Genomic DNA, 22,719 nt, shown 5'->3' with positions numbered 1-22,719 from the left:
TGAACTCCCCCCTGTCCCAAGAGTTGTCAGAAAACCTGCTCCAGCATAGGCCCTTCCACGGGGCCACAGGTTCTGCCAGGAGTCTGCTCCAGCATGGGCCTTCCACAGGGTCACACACTACTTTGGGCATCCACCAGTTCCGTGGTGACATCAAGTAACATCAAGTACTGGGTCTCTAGGAATGCCTTAAGCTATTCCCCACAGATTAATTATTATAGAGGAACAAATTGTTCAATCTAAGGAGCTAGTACAACTCCACAAACCTGACACAAAATTTAAACACAACTCTGGAGCTTGGAATAGCTAATATTTTCCTAGCACTGCAGTTAAGATACATCAGAAAATCCTGTATTGAAAAAGTCACTCTTTGTCTTCCACATATTTTTCCAAATCAATGTTTTTGGGTTAATGAGGATAGGGCTTCATGACTATTTTAACTAACCTATACACTTCTGTATGAACTGCAGTCCCATTTCCCTCGACCAGGGAGACACTACCATTGCCTTCCTCAAGCCAGTCTTTTCTTAGTTTTCTTGTTCTGACTGGATCAGCTTTTCCAATCCAGCAGCACAGTCTTAAATGTCACAGTGCTCCCTCTCCACAGGATAGTGAGAATGCAGTTTGTAGCATAAAGCAAGACTAGCATTCTATTAAAGCACCAATTCTTTTCCTCAGACAAGTGACACAAGATTAAAAAAAAAATTTAAAAACTACATCCTGCAGGTAGTTTTATACTACTGGCCTCAGTAGTAACAACCTGTATCTAAACCAGTATTATTCCACCAGTTTTGGAGTCATGTCCTTTCTATATTCATGCAGAGGTTTAGAAGACGCAAAATAAAGAAAGTGCTTAAATATAGCAGTGGTAACTCTTCAAGAAAAAGTTTAGACATTCTTGAAAATAACCTGCATAGGATTATATTATCAGTGACAGGACCCAGATGAGATTCATGCAGTCACGCAGTCACAAAGCTTGAGTTTGGTCTCCATTTTGCTGTTGAATCTAAACACTAAAGCAAAAAAAAAAAAAAAAAAAAAAAAACAAAAAAAACCACCACAATCCACTATAGCTGGGGAAACTTCCTGTGGAAGTAAAGTTGGCATTTACATTTGTGCAGCTTTAATTGAAGTTGGAAAAAAGACAGTACAGCAGAGATTAAACATCAAAAGTGAGTTTACAGTCAAAATGGAGTTATTCAAGTGATTGAATAGGAATATTGTGATAGTTTCAACTCTCAAAGAAAGTCAGACATTGAACAACTTTCCCAGGGCCATACAGTCTCCACTCACCAGACCACATGAATGCTTAAGCACTGTGCTATGACTTTGCTTGGAGAAAGACAGTGGCTTAGAGGACATCCTAAGATCCCTTTCATCTGAATTGTCTTAGGATGCTAAGCTTAATAAACCCAGTTTTGATTTATGCCAAGCCTTGCTGTGGTAACTTGAAATAATTCTTTAACATAGCACATACTAGAAGATAAAGTTGTTTTCAAATGTCAATGAAAGTATTTGAATATAGGGTGGAACATATGAGAGGATTCATGTTCTCAAAAGCATACACCAACACACAAAAACATGCCCAAATATATTTATTTAACTCTTAAAAAGTATGTTACTTTTTAGAAAAAAAGACAGCCTAAGAAATCTCAATACAGATTAAAGTATATCAAATCCTGCATAAACCTAATTCTGATGTTTACCCAAACATCAGCACCATCAAACCCAGCAAGGTAAGACTTCTGAAGTCAATAGCAATGAGGTACCAGGACAAAAGAAACCCTTAAAATAAAGAGGAGCTTCAAAGCCTTTGAGCCAATCAGAGCCAGAGTTCCAAAACACATTCAAGAACTATGAAATATCTCTAATCCTTTTGAACTTCATTTGCTGCCAAAAATACATGAGTATTATAACAAAAACATAAGTATCTCAGTATACAGTTACAAACTGGTAAGCCAGTTCATTAGTTCAAAGCAGTCAAAAGAGTTCTAAAACTGACAGAGCTTGGGCAGAAAGGTTGACAGACTAGCATGAACCAATTAAGCTATTTCCCTCAAGACCTCTCTCCTTGCTCATGGTATTCAGAACCATCTCTAGACAGAAGAAAAAGTTGATCATCACAGGACAGTAAGATACTTTTTGTACTCTTGGTAAAGTTTTCAGTGTTAGTGCATGAAAAAGTTACTAGATGCTTATTTCTGGATGTGCATAGGGGTGAGGTTACCATAACTATGTGCCAGCAGTACAACTGTATTCATTAATGTGTTTCATATGTAAAGTATTAGCTTAAAATATTCAGCCTTAAATTGCTGGAGACGCATTTTTATTAGTATCTCTATAACAATGTCTTTCCCTTGTTAAACACAATAACAACCATACTCAGTGGTAAAAGCCATCTACTCCACTCAATCTTAGTGATCACACTAGGAAAGATACCTCCCATCTGTCCTTGGCCCCTTGAAGATTTCTGGGATGTCTTGATCCAGGAGAACTAACAAAGAGACAGATCCTCATGGTGGGGATAATAAATAGGGACAATTGTGCTGGTGAGAAGGCTCAAGTGGGACATAAATGGTGACAAAAGAAAAGTTGACTTTAAAGGTGCAAGAGTCTAGTCACCTAAAAGTGAGTCCTATTTGGAATGTAGCATATGTCCTAGAAGCAAACTAGACACTGAATGTTGTCTTTGTTCCTTTTAGGAGTGTAAACACTACCTTATGTTCTCAAGTAAGAAGACACTAATCAGACTTAGATGCAGACACTCAAGCAAGTGGAATGATAACTCACAAGATACTCAGTTTCATGCTAAACAAGAATATGTAAACACCCAAATGAGTCACCAATTCAGATAGTACCAGACACCCCATATGGATTGTCACAATGCAGCACCATAGCAGCAGTTTGATTTAAAGCGAAGTCCTGCTGCTCATCCCATCACATCTACTGAACGGTGGTAGCATTAGCAGCACTGTGATTTACTCTCTGCTTTCAATGGGTCTAGGTCCAGTTTTGGTTTCCCCACATCATTCTCTTCATTAGGAAAGGTTTTGTAATTGGCAAGGATGTTTTCCACCAAGAATCGAGCAGCTTCGTCTATATTGATGTTGTCCTAAAAATGTTGAAAGCAAGGAAGTCAGTGATCTTTTTGAAACAGTCACACATTCCTATTAACAGTCACACTTTCCTAAAGCTATCCAAAAAGAAAATAATTCTTCAGTCTCATCAGCAGAACACAAACAGTTTAGATGCAAGAAGTCATTGCTCACACTTCTTTTTCTGAATAAATTAGCAGAAAGGTTGGAGACAAAATTATTCATCCATATTACAAGCTGAAATCTGATTCTAATCTAGTAGGCATTCAGGGGAATGAGTGTCACCTCTATTTGGAAGACTGACAAATGCCTAAGTGCATTTCTTCATCAGGAAAGATCCCAGGCAATTATATAATCTGTAGTATCATCCTACCTTTTGGAGCCTTTTTCTGTTTCTGATGGAATTTGGATGCACTTAAATAAGAGGATCTTTTCCATGATCCTTAAAATCACAACTATTTTCAAGTGCCTCTTCCAGCTACTCTACATATTCCTGTGCATACTTGGAAAAGTCCCTTCCCATACACCCTAAAGAAGGTATGTGTGCAGGATACTTAGAGATGTATTTTGCCAGAATATCCCAGTTTCTGAAGGTCCAAACTGATTCTCTGGACACAGATTTGACCTGGCTGGGCCATCTGGCCGCACAGGGATGCCATGTTTGGAATTGCTCATCTTTGCTTCCAAAGGAAATACCAGCCCAGTATATTACTGATGACTGAAGATGCAATTATCAGTTCCAACAGAAAGGCAAAAGCAGATTAATAGGATATCCAAGTGGGCAGGACTTAAAACCATAAACTACTTTGGTGTGCTTAGAAAATGAGACAGTTGTCCTAAATTTTTGCTGTTTCAACTACAACTCTTCAGAGCTCTAAACAAGCCAATTAATATCTAAGCTAGAACTTATTGCCTGGATTTTTCTCTACAAGAGATCTGGATGGATTTTTCTCTACAACAATTATTTTCTACAACGAGAACCTTGTTTTACATTTTCCCATCTTAAATGCCACCTAAAATGCAAGTTGTCACTAGAATTTCACATCAGATTTTTTTCCAATGTTACTGGCATTTACTCTTAAGCCATAATGCAGTTTATACATAGCAGTATTACAGGCAGGTAAAGGTTCAGGAAAAACTTTTACGAAAGCAGAATCTTGGTATTCTTTTTCAGCATAAAGAGCCTTAAAAATAGAGTTTTTAGTAACAGATGGGTGAGTTTGGAAATATCTTTTCAAATGCTTACAAATTGTTAGCTAATTTAACTAATTCCTTTAACTGTGTATCCTTCTGTTAAAGTAAACAAAGAACAACTTGTTACTTTGTTTCTTATAGTCTTAGAGACGCTTTGCTTTTTAAAAGTTGTCTAAAGATCATTGTGTAACATTTCAGCAGCAGCAGCTGAAGGAAATAGGCAAGACAAGGGAAAAGTGGGACCTTGAGGCCTATCTTACTTTATAAAGGATTTGCCAGCCAGACCAGTAATCTGGTCTGTCAGCCACACTGTCCTCATCTAGAGGAGTCCTTAATTTTAAGAATCAGTTGGGCTTTAAGGAAATACTGGGTTTCACTTCCAGCTAAGCTGCTGCCAATTCAATCTGTGCATTGACAAAATGTCTGTAGACTAAAACTGTACAATACATGACTACTCAAAGTTAACTGAATAAAGCAGCTGTCTTTCTCAACTTAATTTACTACACAGAACAATTTTTCTCCAGTTCAGTCTTGACATTGCCTGGTAAAATAGAAAAGTGCTTAAGCAACACTGTGGGTAGATAGTAATGAGTAAGCAAATAGTTTCTTCACTTCAAATCTTGCTGTTTCCTACACAAAACAGTGACAACAGAAAATGCAATTTAAAAGCCTGCACCTAAAGATGACCTGTATGTTTTGGGAGTAGTATTAAGTAATACTACTTAATCAGCATTAAGTTGTATTAACATCTAAAGAATGACTGATCCACATGCATGCAAGATGAAAACTTATCAAACTCTGATAATCAAGGTTTCCAGATAATTTCAAGATGCTCTGAATTCGAGTTAATTTTTAATCTAAACCATATATGCCTCATCTTCTTCAGGAATGAAGGTAGCCTGCACATCACTTCAAATTTTGCTGGATTTGACTCCTACTTCCTATACTCTATAACTTTATTTCCTACATGATTTTATTCATCCTTCTTATGCCAATATTCAAGAGACTAAAAATATTTCCCTATTAAGCTCACCTTGGCAGATGTTTCAAACCATCCAACAAAGCCACCTTCTCTGCAGAACTGGTCCATTTGAGAGGGATTCTGGCTGCCATCTTTCTTCTGGTCACACTTGTTTGCAAGGAGAACAGCAGGGATGGGGCTGCCATTGGGAAGTAGTACTTTACTGTCCAAATCATGCTTCCATTTTGAAACAGCCTCAAAAGTGGAGCCTCTTGTGACATCAAAGACCACAAAAGCACCAACTGCTTCTTTGTAGTATACTCTGGTCATATTTCCAAAGCGCTCCTGGCCTAAAAGAGAGGACAGTCACAGAGTACATTTATATTGAACTGTATTCAGTGTAAACAGATTAGTGTACCAGCTTAATCCATAGAAGTTTGGCATTTGGGTCTAGTCACCTAGAGCATAAAACATTGTCTCCTCTATCTGACCCAAGTTCATTGTAACAGCCATTATGTATACTATAACATGTCAGATGCTTAAAGTAGTTTGCAGTCCCAACTACGACTTGGAATTTTTCTTAAAAAACACCTTAATTTCTATACTTATATAGTCAACTTATTTGTTGAGTAGAGTTCTTTGAGAAGTAATGCCTAAACCACTACCAACACAGCTGTACACAAATAATTATTTCATCAAAGAATATTAAGGCTTGTATCTTAATCTAGTTGCTTCAGCTAAAGACTTATACTCAACCTTTTGCTGAATGGTGAGCAACAAGGGGTTTTGCAAGCTTCAAGGCTAACAGCCTTCAAAGCATCTTCTGAAGAAGTCACCTATATTACAGACTTTTCCTTAGGGACAAGTTCAAAAGAAGCTATTAGCTTAACAGTTCTGGCTAAATCTGTTAACTTTGACTTCATTTTTTCAAGTCTAAGATTTACTCTGGATTAATTTTCAACTGTAGAAGTGCTACAGCAATCCCAGGATTTAAAACAAGAACAGTTAAAGTACAGTTATTCACAACAAAAATCCAGGAAAAAAAATGAATTGCCCATAAGCAGAGAAAACTCAAAAAAAAAAAAAAAAAAAGCCTTTTCTTATTAAGCACAACTACTTCAGCCAGAATACCTGAAATATAGAATTAGTGTGCCAGTTCACTTTTTCTTCTGTTTGAAAGGTCAGACTATCATGGTGTGTTTACATTTGAGTGTGTCTAGCAGTATCAAGTCCTACCACATTGTTTGGAAAGTCTGGGCTACTAAAATAGCTTTCTGCTTTGCTTGGAAGTCTCCACTGGGAAAAGCAGTCCCTGAACTCTATGATTTAGTTTTACAGTGTGTCATCACTTGAGCTTTTATCTTTTCATGCATATGAGGTTTAAAAACAGATAAAGGAAGAGTTGTATTTGGAAACCTAGTTGTCCTCTGTTTACAAACATTCAAGTCCACCTTTGATTAGCAAGGACAAACAGATACAAGGAGAATTGGGTGTGTATCACCTTCTCAGAAAGAGACCAAAATTCAATAAATGAAGTTGACAAGAGATCCTGTTCTTTTCCAGCTCATTTGCCTCATTTTAATGTCGGTAATTCAGAGTATGATTAGCTCATTGCCTACAGACAGTTTCAGAAAAGATTGCCTAAGCAGCTGCTAGAATGGCCTGAAAACAGCAGCAGCCACATTATAGAGCCAAAGAACTATAAAGAAGCTAACTTTATTTCTGTCTGTTCACTTTAAACTACGATGCTGCAGAAAACAGCATCACTACCCAGCATATTCTTCAGAATGGAGATGACATTATTTTTTCCACTACATCTTGTGTAAGAACAAGCAGGATCTAAGAAGAAAGCTCTTATCTTCATACTCAAAACTCAAGTTTTAAAGCAGCATTTATGTCATGGACTTTAAGGCCATGCAACAAGTCAGGCACCAAGCCTGCATCTCTGTGACTATGCCTCTGGAAAAGCCACACTGCTAATACAATTCTCGTAAACAGAGTACACAAGTAATTCACATTGTCTCCCCAGGCTGGACTTTCATGCCTAAAAGAGGTTTTTAGAATAGCCTTACTATAAACTATACCACTGACCACTGTTTCCACTAATCAAGTACCATTAGGGAAGAGTTAGATCAGAAGGCTTTTACTACTTCTGCCTGTCAGTGATGTCACATTTAAAGAAACTTTACCCTTAGAATGTAGGGATTTTGGGTTTGGGACTTTTGGTCAAGTTTTTTTAATGGAGTTCCGCACAGTCAAATTTACTTACGTTAAGCCAGTCACTGCACAGGGCACCTTTGAGGAGCTCCTTCTCAAGTTCCTCCTTTGTTGAGCTGTCAGTTTCATTACCAATTCCTGCCACATGGGAACACCTTGGACTATGCTAAAGCACTGACTCCAGTACCCAATGCAGGGAGATATCCCTTGACACCAAAGGACAGCCCCACAAAACAAACAGTGTAATCTCAAGGTCTACAATGCCCTGTACCAACCTCCGTCTTCTACAGAAAGAGTTCTTCAATTCAGCCCTGAAATGGTCCAGAATTGAACACCACTTGCTGCTATTTACATGAGACTGAACATGAATCTGAAGCAGCAAGAGAAACAGTCCCATTAGTCATCACTATTCAGTGGCTGGAGAGCTGGGAGGCTTTCAGCTTACTTAAGGCTGCTTTTCCAAATACTTGATGAACATTTACATAAGAAAATCAAGTCGTACTGGTTAGTTGCAGGAAGGTTTGCTAGATTACCAGAAGGAATAGACAGAGCATGATCACTACATATGAAAACTAAGTTATTTAGCAATTTCAGAAAAGGTCATCAGGCAGTAACCATTTCTCAGATAGCTGTGCATGCTGTACATAAACAAGGCTGCAATCACTGAGCACAGTGAAGGATATTATCATTGACTGAATCCCTTCCTGCCTATTGCTCTTCCATCCAAAACAGCTGTGAAGACAAAAATAGTTGACAAGGTGGCCATACGAGCCTCCTATAGCAATAACCATTCCTGAAACACTCACAACAGCACATTTAAGGCATACAAAATGGTGAAATTAGTACAGTGTTACATATAGCTTCCAAAGAAACAAAGTTACAAAGCACAGCTCAGAACCAAGCCTGAGGAGTCAGCCAAGGTTAGCCTTGTACAGTGGCTGCTCACAGTGTAAGAAGACAGAAGTCCTGCTAGGAATGGAAGTCAGCATGTTGTTTGGTGTTCTACAGCAGCCTCAGTATAAACCATGGGCTTTGGCTGCCCACAACAATCATTTAACTCTTATTTCCAGCAACTCTTATCTCTCTTGTAGTATGAGTTTTAGATTTAGAAAAACATCAATACATATTCTTCCACAGTTTTAATTTGGGTGAAAGTAGAAAACTGATGTGCGTATCAGCATGAAAGCTTCTATTTTTACTTACTAGATTAAAGCTTTATATTAGGAAGATTTGCTATCTTTTACCCTTAAACACACACAAGCTCAACAGCATTGGATTCTTAGAGATTAAAGCCTTTTAATATATAATAAATAATATAACATATTAATAAATATGCCAAATACCACCCAACATGAGTGCTTCCCTTTTCTAGAGTAACCCAAACCAGGTTATTATAGAGCTGTTTTCACCTCTAGAATTCACATCCACTAACAATAAACCTGACTTGAATACTACCTTGCAACAGCTCTTTCATCTTGTCTGGAGCCTAATGAAGATGGATATACTATTTCATATAAAGACAGAAGCAACAAGACATGGCCTGCCCAGAAGGTAAGAGTTTTGTTTGGTAAAAGGTATACAACATGAGGCAGGAAAAGAATTCAGTTTAAACTGAGTGGACTTTCTTTACAGTCATGTAATTACTGCTGACCTTCTTGTCTAAGATGCAGAGCATTCTAGACAACCTTTTGAAAATTTAACAGTAATTTCAGGCAGAGCTTTTGCAAGCACTTTTCTGCTTGCAAAAAAACCACTAATCCTCCAGATTCTCAAAGTTGAACATAATTCTTTTTGTTCTTAAAAGTAAATGTCTCAACTTCTACAATGCACTGTTCAGAGATTTGCCATGCCCCTTCCTCTATCCAGCAAGATATTTGCTATGGTCATTTCTCCATATGTGACAATAGTGTTGAGCAGTACAGAAAGTAGATCATACCCCCAAAGAAGAAAAAGGCTAAAAGTGATCAGATTAAACTAGACTTAAAATCCCCAATGTGTATAATCTTAGAAAGATGAGAGCAGGAAGATAACTAATTGCTTAGTACAGCAATATAGAAAGGACACCACAAGACTGATCATTCTGATAGGTCCAGTGACTGACTAGGCATAAATCTGATGCCACTAAAGTATGTCTTTTTAGTAGTTCAGGTGTAAATGAGAAGCTAAGATACAGGACAGGGATCAGAAGTTTAATTTGGGGGTATGGAAGTGACTTCATGTAATGCAAAGTTCTGCATTCTCTAACCACAGTTTTCGTATCAAAATGACTCAGCACCTATTGTCATCATATTTTCCAGTAATTGCAACAACCTTAAGTGAAATATTTGCACAATGACATGCATCAGGAACTCGTCCACTTCCCTCCAGCAGCACCACAGGAATAAAGTTGAGTGTAAAACTGTATTAGAACTTGGGAGCTATTCTTACTCCCCAGTTTATGTTGTAATGGGGGTGGAATGTAAGTTAAAAACTACACGAAAGAAATTATGGGCTGTAATTTAAGATTTAACATTAGAAGCTTTATATTTGTCCTTTACTTTCCTGCAAAAGGTAAGTTATCATTGTAACCTTGCCTTAAAGTACATTTTAAAGAGTTTCTAGAGCAGTCTTTCCCAGTGTAAGGGAGAAACACGTGTCCTGTTTATTACAGAAGTGTGACTTACCATTGTAGCAGTTCTTGTGAATATTTAGCAAAAAAGATACCCTAGACTCCTATTATTTCACTCAATTTCAACTTGTAACTCCTCCTACATTATGGGAACTGGGGCTAGAAAAAGCAATTTAAATGTACAAATGACTGCTGGATATGCACAATGAGTTTGTCAAGCTTCCTTTCCCCAGACTACTTATTATATTAACGAGTTAATAGGCAGTTTATATCAACTAATACACAAAAGCTTTTTTTTCTAGGAACACCTGAGTGACAATTCCATATTTACAGTTCCAATTCTCAGTAAAGTTATTGTCATCCAGTGTGATGATGTAAGTTTAGTTAAACTAGATTTAAACTAAATCCCCATCCAAAATGGCTGGGAACATAGTTCAATCCTCTGAGTTAGAACTACTGTCACTTTCAAAACTCACCCAAGCCCTTCAAGGGCCACAGGCAGGAAAAGACCACACTTTGGATACCAGCTGGATTTGAACACAGCAAATATCCAGAACTGCCCTGAGGATCAATCTCCCAGTTCTCCAGATATCTAATGCACATTTTAGCATTACCAGGGTCAGGTGTGAGTTGACTGAAGTTCCTTTTTAGAGAGACACAAACATGTTACTGGCAAGTTACCACTGCTGACAGCTATCCCCCATCTCCCCAAACCACCACATCTTGTCCCAGAACTGTCTTACCTAATTAGACTGGCTCTGTTATTCTGCAAGAAGTAGATTAACCAAAACACTATCAATATTACAGCCCATGTTCAAGTGCATCTACCTGCTTTTTTCCACAGACAGCAACCATAGATTGAGAGCAGACAGACTCCAAGACTTAATACCAGATGGCTCCCCATCTTCAGTCTTATCCATTTAAGCTATAAGTGTAAAGTTGCCACAAGTTAAAACCACAGCAGTGTTGAACTATGCATTTATTTAATGATGGACAAATTTGCAGATTACATCAAGCCAAGCAGTGCAGCTGACAGAAGAATGGAATGCCATCCAGAAGGACCTGGACAAACATGAGAAATGGGCCTATGGGAATCTCAGGAGGTTTAACAAAACCAAGTGCAAGGTGCTGCAACTGGGTAGGGGTCTCAGCACAGGCTGGGGAATGAACAGACTGAGAGCAGCTGGGCCAACAAGGACTTAACGGGTGCTGGTAGATGAGAGGCTGGACATGAGCCAGCAAAGTGCACTTGCAGCCCAGAAAAATCCTTGTATCCTGGGCTACATCCAAAGCAGCGTGGCTAGCAAGGCAAGGGAGGTTGATTCTGCCCCTCTGTTCTGTCTTTGTGAGACCCCAACTGGAGTGTGGTATCCAGCTCTGGGATCCCCAGCATAAGGACATGGGCCTGTCGGAGTGAGTCCAGAGGCAGGCCATGAAGAGTATCAGAGGGCTGGAGCACCTCTCCTATGAAGACAGGCTTAGAAAGCTGGTTGTTCAGCCTGAATAAAAAGCTTCAGGGTGACCTGAGGCCTTCCAGTACCTAAAGGGAGCCCTACAAGAAATACAGAGAGGGGCTCTTTACAAGAGCATGTACTGACTGACAGGACAAGGGGAAATGTTTTTAAATTAAGAGTAGGTTTAGATAAGATATTAGGAAGAAATTCTTGACTGTCATGGTAGTGAGGCACCAGAACAGGTTTCCCAGGGAATACCCCATCCCTGGAAATGTTTAAAGGCCAGGTTGGGTGGGGCCCTGAGCAACCTATGGTCATGGCAGCAGAGTTGGAACTGGATGATCTTTAAGGTTCCTTACAGCCCAAGCCATTCTGTGATTCTATGACAATAGCAGCTCTAGCAGATGTTAGAAACCTGTCAGTGTTAAGGAACATCCAGCTTGACTTTTACTTCCCACCACTGTGAAAACATATATTTGTGGTTCTGGTGACAAACACACAGGCTAGGAAGTGAGAATTACTAGAATATTATATCGTCCTGTATGAGACAAGTACTAGAAATAGCCTCACTGCCTGCAGTGCTTAGAGTTTCTAACAGACAAAAGGAGCCTCAGACAACTACAACTGCTAGTGCCCTTTCTTAATAAGGGTGCAGGGGTAAGTTAACTGACCACTAGATGGACCTCTTCCCTACACTAACCCTTCCCTAAATGCTTCAGAACAGTCTTCAGGGCAAAAGCCAGTTAAACCCTGTTCAACTGACTCACACCTTATCAGAAGGGACAACCTTTGATCCCCTGATTATGTCTATATTAGAAAGCTGCGGGGTGCAGTTGAAGCAGTTCTGTTGAACAATGCAGTGTCAGAGGCATGACACTGACAATATACTGTACAGACACAGTATATGAGAGACTCTGTAGTCATTGAAGAGTTACTGATGAATATCAGCCTAAGTGCAGCAGTCTTTTGATTATTTAGATCATATCACAAAGTATTAAAGTATGTTCACAGAAGTCGCTATTTCATTCTGAAATGTTAGGAAGCAGTTTTCTTTAAAGTTCCATTTCCCAACACAGCCAGTTTCTAAACTAACAATTTGTTCACTACATTCAACTTCAAAATCAATGACTAGTCCTTCCATTCACTGCTTGCTATCATTATACTTTAACACAGGACAGTCCTGTACACTACCCATGAAACAGCAAGAGCACAGAGGTGGCAAGTGCTGGAAGCTAGGCGCCGGATTTCCACCAGGAGCTATGATCGCTTCTACCAACCTAACAGAAAAGGCATGCCATTCTCTCCCACAAAGACAGAAAGTTTTCCCTCAAATAATTGCACAGCCCTCACCGGGAATTTTACAGCAAGACTGAAACTTTCATTGCTGCCTGTAGTCTTGGGCTAATCTAATTACTTAATAGTCCAAACTGACTTCAGCAACTTACCATTCTGTCTTTAAAAAGCTGAGAGGCAACACCCAGCACTTAAGAGTTCAATGGGTTTTGTCCAACATCGCGTGTATTTTATGCAGCAGTATGACAGTCATGTTTGTAAATCCACCTATTTTTTTTGCATCTTTGCTAAACAGCAAGTGAGAGACAAAGTCCCTGTTTAAGCACTAGATTTCAATCCCCAGAAAATCAGAGTGTGACCAAGCTAAACAATTTCTAACTAGCTGTCAAATGCAGCATGTATAGAACAATTCCCCTGCATTAGTATTCAAAGGGGTTGACATAGTCCAATTAGTGCCAGCAACAGCATAATTTGGTACTTCCTATCTTGCTTTAGCAAGACTTACCCAAACAAGTCATCTGCCAGAGTTAAGCTATTTCATGCCTGCCATTCTCTGATCCATATCCTTTGGTGTGCTGCCCTGCAGCCAGAGCTGCACTGTGTACTTCACAGTGATGCTGCATGGCACTACAGCATTTCACAGCACACAGGAGAACAATTCTAAAGTCAGTTTGTCTCCAGAACAACTTTATCACGAGACTGAAAAAATGTTAATCTCTAAAATGGTCAATGTGTCATGGCACATTGTGTGTGATTGGAATTTTGTATCAAATTGCTGCCACTTGGCTCTACCCAGCACTCTTAGCTTGGAGCATTTAGACAACAAGTTCCCATACGCTGTTTGCAGTGACAGTCAGAGACTACTTCTCAACCTATTATTTGAAAAGCTGCTAAAATCCATACAATAAGGAATATTTGTTTTCATTACCTGCTAAAGTAGAAGCCTCTGCTACTGTGAGTTTGCCAGCCTTCTCTAGATAGTTAAGACATTTATTTCTAAGCAAGCTCTATAAAGCCCTGAAATCCTTCCATTTCTCAAAGCATAGTCACACTCCATTTATCCTCTTTTTGTGTTTCCATAGCCAGAAGAGATCTTTGAATACTGAACATTGTACCACAGTAGCTTGAGAAGCATGCTGTGCTTTGTAGTCACTGCTTACTGCTGGTCATGCTAGCTCTAAAATCTGCAGGAATTTCACAAGAGGTATTCCTATATTTCCATGCAAAAATATAAACAGACATTCCCTTCCTGCAAACCACTTCTTTCTAACATTCTGAACCTCTGAAGCAAGTATTTGGAGGGAACCATTTACAGCAGACTGCAAAAGCAACGCAGTGGTTACCACTGGAATTCATGGAGGGTATGTCTGACAGCTGTGAGACTGAATCCAGTAGTCTCACTCACCACTGAGAGGAAAAATCTTATTTTTTACAGCATGCTAATACCTTTTCTGGAACCAGTCAGCTAAGATTATTTTCTTTGCTTTATGCCATAAGTTGAGAATTAGCCCTTTATAGCACTTGCCAACTCAAACTGTACTTGTGGATATGCACTTTGGCAACACCCTGTCCTAACGTGCACCTAAAGGAAACTAAACTGGCAAGAGGCAAAGTGGAGAGGTAAATAAGGTCAAGCACCAAGACTCAACCTGCAACTTCTGAAGATGCAAGGAGAGTTGATAAAGCTTGATTTACATTCATGTGAATGCCATACATTAAGAGAAAAGTGTATATTCAACATTGTCTGCACCAGTTTGTCTCTGAAGGGCAATGTGCTTGACTTGTCAAACCAGCTTAATTTCTGACTACTTGAGTCAGTATTATATGAAGGACAGGAATATAATACTTGCCTTCAGAAAAGTGGGTGACCCATGTAAGATTATAATTTCTGCAAAGTATTCCAGTTTTACAAACTAATCCAAAAATTAGTTATGCTGAGCTCTATGTACTATTTTTCCTCCTATCTACTGTATTGCACGTAAGAATTCAGGTATTGTTTGCCTTTAAGGTAGATTTCCCCTGTCCATTTGATGTATTCCCATTCAGCCATCCCTTATTCTCTGTATTAGAGTACTAGGAAAGAGTTTTTATTGTGATCTTGTAGGAAGCACAAAACTTCTGAGCAACTGCTGTGTGACATGTGTTTGAAAAGAAGGCTGAAGCACCATCTATTCCATAGTGAATAGATGCTCAAGCACAATGTGCTTTTCCATTGTTGACAGGAATTAAAAGTACCCATAAGATAAAGACACTGAACTTTATTTTAAGCCTGTACTAGATCTGGTGGCCTTTTAGGATCGCATTTTTAACCCCATTTCTCACAGAACTTCTTGAAACACCTTATGAGGAAATTCTATGCTCATTTCCAAGACAATCAAAGAACATCTTCTCAGTTCTCCCATTTAACTGAACAGTCCTGCCTTGCATAATCAAAATTACCACCTAGACTATCTTACAACACCAAGACAGTAGCATTTCCCATATGCTTATGGAATTCAATCAAACACAATGGTTATAGGTTTAGTTCAAGATAACATATACCGTAGTTTGAGTGGCTACATAACAGTACTAAGCAAAAGAACCTTTGCCATTATGAATGCTTTGGTACCCCACTGATAAGACATGGAAATTCCTTCATTATACCAACAATCATACCTCAAACCTTGATACATTTCATTAAAAGCACATTTAAACAGGACTCCCAAAAAAGAAAACATTCAGAATCTGTTTGTATTCAGAGATGTCTGAAAGTTTGAAAAACACCAAAACCCCAAGCTAAACCCATTCAGAACTTATTCCGATATTTAGCTGTAGAGCTCCAAACACAGCAAGTCATTCTGAAGTGAAAGCTCATAAACCAAATCCAGTTATTCCAGAAAAGTCACAAGAAAGGACACCCACACAAGATTTCCCACAGAGGGGTGGTTTCTAGAAGGAAACAAAGTACACTTTCAGTACTGTTTCTTGCCTCTGAGTTCAAAATCTACATGAGCAGGCCTTCTACTTCCCATCCCCAAACTTTATCTGCTAGTCTTGCATGTTTCCAGTAAGCACAACCCTTAAGCAAATTTTCTGTCATGAGTTTTATATTTAAACATGTGTGAGCAGGAAGCAGTCAGAAATTAAGTCTTTCATATCTCATGAGTCTGCAGACATAATCACCAAGAAGATTCCCCAGCCTTGGCTGGGAGCTTTCTGACCTGCCTCAGCTATAAGCAAAATGAGTCTCCACCTGAAGACTGCTCCTGGAACCTCCATCACCATATAAACTAGGAAACAACCTCAGAAAACTTACAAGTTTCTGAAAAATCTCTGAATTCCAAGTTCTGCATCCATTTCTGATATGGTTATTTATGTGCACATCCTTCACTCATTAAGACTATTTATAGTGGTGAGAAAAAAAATCCCCACATTTGAGGGAAGGTTATGCCTGGATTGTCTTGCCTTCACCTTATGCTTACTTGTACCAGGCACATAGCTAAGCAATTTTTTCATGGTTTTTTTCTGCAAGAGTTGCCATTTTAATCCCTTCAACATGCATTGTGGCTAAGGACAAGTTGTAACAAGAATATCTTAACTACTTTTAGAGACTGCTGCCTCCAAATTCTCCACACTTAGGAGAGAGCATACATGCCTCTGGCACAGGTAGGGATATGGAACAGCAGAAGTTTTCTGGTTGTTTTCCTATAGACTTTCAGGGATGTATTAACATCACTTAACACTTGCTTTAGACCTTATTTAAAAAAATAATATCAGTCCCTAATTCAGGAAACAAGCTAACGCCCCAGTACACAGAAGCAACTTGGCAGCCACACGCCAGCAGCACAAGTGCAGACTAACTGGAACATAGAGCTGCTTGAAACTAGGGTTTTTACATGGAAGTAAACTATCTCACATACTATAACTAACTGCCTGGATGCCTTTGAAAGTCAACCATATCCACAGTTTCCTGTACTCTCTCCCATTTTTCATGGCTTCCTATAGATAAGCCTCAAAGTTACTTAGAAAGTTAACTTGCTCTTAACATCAACTCACATATCTTAACACTTTTCTTCATACAAAAGACAGGTTATTCCAGCTCTTCCTCAACTTAGTATTTAACCAAAATACTTAATCTGATTTCTCCACCCTCTGGGGGACCTGTATATACTTATAACAAGTTACAGTTCAGTTCCTCTCAAGGAGACATGCAAGATTTTAGTATCAAATTTACATGCTACACACTGCTTATCATTCAGCTCTTGAAATCCTTTAGACCATGTTTACAGTACCAAAGTATAATGAGTCCTCTTCTGTTTGGCCAATTTCATAGACATACTGTGCCAGTTAAAGCATTACTTCAGTTTTAATAAATATTTACACAAAGAAATCTTAATAAAATCCTGTAAGAAGAATGCTATTACACAAAAGTTAATTCAGAATTCCTCGAAAAAGCTTTAAAAATTCATCTACCAGTTGCCATTAGTGACATTCTTCATGAGAACCCAAACTCAAGCCACCATCTATGATCTTTACCACTCCTGCTCTCCAGCAAACTGCACTTCATACAGGCTGATGTGAGTGACAGTGATAGTCAACATGAGCACAAAAGCAGCGACTAACACAGTTGCTGGTTTTACTAGATCAGCTCAAAAGTTTCTATAATACTGAAAATCCTTTAAGCGCTCTTTCAATATCACCTGACAGCTTCATCAATATGCCACACACACCTCCTGAGCACACTGTGGTCAGTGCAGTGCTCACTAAAACAGCACACCTGTCAAGTAGGAATCTCTACTGTTTTGAAATAGACTACAAAAACACTTCCCTATCATTAAGATTTCTTTGGTTTGCATTTCTTTACCACAATGTCTCATTCCTACATCCTATTTATTTTGCCAATCATTTATGCCCTTTGATCAATGCTTTAACACTTTCAGAATTTATCCAGAAAGATAATTTTCCATTACTTCACGCATCAAAATAAAATAAAAACAAAGCAACAAAACACAAAGCAACAAAACCAAACAAAAAAAAAACCAAAACAATAATAATGCCGAAGGGCAGCTAAAGTTCCTGCATGAACACACAATCTGTTCACCTTCTTTCAGAATGCTTCTTTCTTTATGCTGTAACCAAGATGATTTGACAGTGACTGATCAGTCTTACTCTCAAGCTTTTCCACCATCTTTAAGAAGTTACAACCTGTGTCTAAAAACTAAAACAACCTGTCTCTGAAATACAAATGTTTAGGCACAACAGTAACCTTTCTCCCTCTTCATTATTTTACATCCCTTCCCCTTTGATGCTGCTGCAAGAATTTGCATTACTTTGTACCTTACAACAAGAGGGATATTTTCAGCAGAAAAAAGAAAAAGCATAAGCAGTGTAACATGGTCATGCTCTATTTGACAGAATTATCTAATCACAAAAAAAAAAAAGACCCAAAACCAAAACAATGTCAGCTAGCACAAGAAATTGGAGTAATCTAGTAACCTACTGCATTGCAATAAACAGCACAACATTCATCACTTTTCCTACAATCAAATCAGAAGCAGTATAGTATCTTCATTATGATCTTAAGCTGATGCACGAACTACAGGGTCAGTTCTTATCATTGACTTAGGTACAAAACTTTAGACCCAGCTCTTTAAAGAAAGCTTCTTACGATGAGCTGTTATGTACAAGCTTTGATCTAGTGAAAATAACATCCTATTCTATGCTTAAGGGTAAGACTTTAATTCAACAGCCTTTTAAATATATCAAAATAAACTCAGAATGCCAGCACTATATTGCTTGCAGGGAAGTCACATGTAACATTACTTACCATAAGATTCAGATCTCTTCAAGAGATCTAAAGCCGTTTGTCTGCACACACCAGCAGGCAAAATTATCTACAAGCTGTTGAAAGCCAGAAGACAGCTGGGCTGATGAGTTAAAAAGGGATGACTATCACATGCTCAGACACTGCTACACTTCAATAAAGCACTTTAGAGAATGTTGTCTATGATTATAGAAGCCACCTTCAATCTGGTTCTTGAACTAATAGCTTCAATATAAATCTATTAACATCCTGACGTATTTAGAAATATTCCTGATTGTACACATATACACCTGCAGAACACACTCCCAGGCTGAGGACTTCAGCAGCTTTAAGACCAAATACCCTTAAGAATACTAAAATACTCTTTATTTTACTAATTAACTCTCAGATGTCAAAGGCTATTGGAGTCCAAATTGTTGCTGTCACACTGGCTCATCACAACCCAATCAAAAATCACCAAGATTACTTCTCTTCTTGGTCTTTTTTTTTTTTTTTGGTTTTTTTTTTTTTTTCATTGGGCAAGATCCCCCCCAGCCCTTTGGAAACAGAAAACCCTAAACTAGCACAGCAGACTAAGAGTTTGGAGTGCAAACTGCAGAACAGTTGTATCTTCCTTTTTAATTTCTGCTAGGGAAAGACTAGTCAGGAGTTTCATGTAAAAGTCTTATAAAATAGGAAAAATATTACAGTGACAGGAAAAATTTTAATTCTTCAATCAACTTAATTCTTCAACCAATTTACCACAAGCTTCCAGGAATTTATCAGCAGCTCTTCACTTAGTCTTCAGCTAGTAGTGTCAAAAATACTCCAAGGGCAATAATCAAGAATGAAAAATATTGTCTTCTGGATCATGACATGAATGCATGGATGTACTGATAGAACTTCCCAAGCTGTAAATAGGTTCTGTCCAAACTTTGTGACAAGTTAAAGCTAAGTTTCTACCTATCCTGTTGAAACTGATTGCTTTGGCAAAGCACTCAGCCTACCCAAGTCTGAGCAATGAAGGGCTGAGAAGTCAAACACAAGGATGGCAGCCTGCCAAACGCCAGGATGCCAACAGCCTCCCCTCTTCAATCTTTGGAACCCCGGGCTCGCTAAATATACCCAGAGGATTGTAGTAGTTTGTACTGATACTGTTAATTGAGACACAGAAATTTAAAACTGATTCACAAGAGGAACACATCAGAAAAGAAAGCTTGCCAACATCTCACTTGCTCTTCAAAACAGCAATTAGAAAATATTTTCATTTGCCCTACAGGCCAGCAACAGAAAGATCCATGGTATATTTCAGCATATGGCAGTACAAAGGCTTTTCAATTTGAGGAATCATATTTGAAGCGTTTTAGAGCAAGACCACCAGGAGCTGAGGTACAGCTGGTCTGTCACAGGGTTACAGCAGCCACATGTCACACTTCCTCATTTCTGAGCTTCCACTGATAAGCATAAAGTCGACAGTAACTACCGACTTTTTTCCCTTGGGTCTTCCAGCAGTGCAAGTTTAAACACTAGAATTTGAAATAAAGTCTGCTTCTTCAGATCCAAGGAGATATTCTGAGGGTGGTGGACAGGGATGAGGAGAGCTGCAGGGTAACACCTGGGCTGCACACAAAACTAGAGGTGCAATACCAACCAAGGTGATTACAGAGCTAAGGGACAGACTTCTTAAGAGACCACAGCAAAACAGAGATTGTTCTGTGGCATTTGACACCACAGCATAAGCAAAGTTAACCATGATATGTATACAGTTTGAGTCTTGGAAAAAAAGAGATGCTGAAGAACAGGTTTGAATCATATCTAGGAAAAGAATAATGCATGGTTTGGACAAGGACAGGACTTTTCTGCTTCCATGTGCTCATAGTATGCTTCTAATACACAAATTTGTCATTTGAATATAGAACTAAACATAACAGAAGTTCCATTCCCTCACTCAGTGCAGCAGGGATGAAAACTACTTTTAAATTAACCAGGTGACTCCAAGCACACAAAGCTTAAGCATTCTTCCTTTGAGGAAAATTTTAGCTGTTTGAGTTACCTTTAACCTGTAAAGCATGGTGCATTAGATGCATTACAGAGCCATAACCCTGAGTTAATTTCAGCAGCAGCCAAAACCAAGGCTGCCGCCACCACCCAGACAAGCAGGTCAGGAGGAGCAGTATGAGCAGGAACACTCCCGGAGCCCTGGATCCAGCAGTGAGAGTAAAGCAGCAGTTGGAGGACTGCTGTAAAACCCTGGGCCAAGCCAAGAACCCCACCAAGTCTGCTAACGGGAGAGGGCAAAGCCTGTAAAAAGTGAAAAACTTCACTCTAACATCAAGTCCTTCCTCTACTCATACCTCAAGGGCAATAATGAGAGATTGCTTATAATAGGGGTAAGACAAAAAAACAAGAAGAGATATTTCCCAGCCAAAACACGCTTTTCTCCGCAGAGGCCGTGCGCCGGGCCGCCGACAGCCGGATTCCCAGCGCCGTCCGGGCGCACCCTGCCCGTCCCGTACCTGCGATATCCCAGAGCTGCAGCCGCACCAGGGTCTTGCTGTCCCAGTTGATGACTTTGAGCGCGAAATCCACGCCGATGGTGGCCCGGTAGTGCTGGGAGAAGAGCTGGTGCACGTAGCGCTTGATAATGCTGGTTTTTCCCACTCCCAGCTCCCCGATCACCAGCACCTTGAAGAGGTGCTCCCGGCACTCCGGCACGCCGCTGCCCGCTCCTTCCCCGCCGGCCATCCCTCCCTCCCGCGGAGTACGGCGGAGAGGCCGGGCTGCCGGGGCCGCGGCTCTCCCACTTCTAAACTTTCCCAGGCAGTAACTTTCCTCCAACTTTCCCCAGCCGGTTCCGCGCAGGGCCAGCCCTCGCCGGGCGGGGGAAGACGAAGTGGGACAGCGGGTGGGAGGGAGCGGGGAACCTCAGCCACCACCTGACTGCAGTCACAGGACGCGGAAACTCCGCGGGCTTATAGCGGCCCGGGGGAGGGCGGTGGGAGGGGCGGGGAGAGGGACCGGCCCGCCTCGCCGCTCCGGGACACCGGCTGGGAGGTGGGAACGGGAAAGGGCCAGAGCGGGAGGAAGGCGTTCCTCCGCAGCTGCTTCGGGCGGGCCGGGCTGGGAGCGGCAGGACAGCGCGGTGTGCCCCTAGCGGGGGCTGAGCTTCAGAAGAGGGCTTGGGTTGGGAAAGTGTCAGCTGTCCGTACCATTCTTTGGTACTTTGCTTCCAGTGGTGGTGGCGGCGGCAGTGAAGTTTTCTCCCGGTGAAGTCTCTGAAAGCAGCCGGGTTCTCTCCCCACCGTCCGGCAAAGAGTGTTTTATGGCAGAGAGGTCCGTGGGACAGAGGGCTTTACCAGGATGCGTGGCGATGGAAGCCTTCCAGTGGCCCGTGCTCGCTCCCAGCCTCCCTTCCCGGGAGCCAGCTTGGGGAGCTGTAGGTGCACGGTGCTGCGCCCCGGCCCCCTCCCCGCTCTCGCAGGCCCTGCAGTGCGGCCTAGGGCTGCGTGCGGGCCGGGCCGGGCCGTGCTGAGCCCGCCCGGGACAAACAGGGCTCTGCTGAGCCCCTCCGGGACAAACAGGGCCGTGCTCAGGCGGCAGCAGTGACGCAGCAGTGGCTGCTCTGCGGAAAAGGTTCGGGTGAGCAGGAAGAAATCACCTCCTCATCCACAGGATTGCCATCAAACACCTACAGCTAAATTTGGTTCCCTCCTGTTCCTAAATTGATCTAATAAAAATATTTTTGTTGTTCTCTGGTTGTTTTAAAAATTACCCTAGCCAAACATTGAATCGTGCAATGGTTTGGGTTGGAAGGAACCTTAAAAATAATCCAGTCCCAACTCCCCTGGCATGGGCAGGGACACCTTCCACTAGAGCAGATTGCTCAAATCCAGGTCCAGGGATGGGGCATTCACAGCCTCTCTGAAACAGACACTTTCTTAGAAATCAACACAAAACAAGTTTCCTGACCTTAGGACCGTGTGGTACTATGGGTGCTGACTATGGGTGCTGACTACAGGTGCTGGGGAAAAAAAAAAAAAAAAAAAACCACAAAAAAAACCAAAAAAAAAAAACCACACAAACATCTTTACTAATGTACCCTCCAAATTAAACACACA

At 40.4% G+C, this 22,719-nt stretch overlaps 1 protein-coding gene across 1 annotated transcript; it reads right to left on the bottom strand.

Moving 5' to 3' along the window:
• Nucleotides 1–1,579: 1,579 nt before the first annotated feature.
• Nucleotides 1,580–21,542, bottom strand: RAB32 (RAB32, member RAS oncogene family). Its single transcript, XM_041470105.1, has 3 exons — nt 21,118–21,542; nt 5,320–5,597; nt 1,580–3,109 (listed from the first exon to the last, which is right to left on the bottom strand). Exons 1-3 carry the CDS (start codon nt 21,344–21,346, stop codon nt 2,960–2,962), a joined length of 657 nt encoding a protein of 218 aa, XP_041326039.1. The 5' UTR covers nt 21,347–21,542; the 3' UTR covers nt 1,580–2,959.
• Between the last annotated feature and the right edge of the window lie 1,177 nt (nt 21,543–22,719).

Source organism: Pyrgilauda ruficollis, unplaced genomic scaffold (assembly GCF_017590135.1).
Source record: "Pyrgilauda ruficollis isolate IOZ18807 unplaced genomic scaffold, ASM1759013v1 scaffold24, whole genome shotgun sequence".
NCBI classification, from domain to species: domain Eukaryota; kingdom Metazoa; phylum Chordata; class Aves; order Passeriformes; family Passeridae; genus Pyrgilauda; species Pyrgilauda ruficollis.
This window is presented reverse-complemented; position numbering and strand designations above follow the sequence as displayed.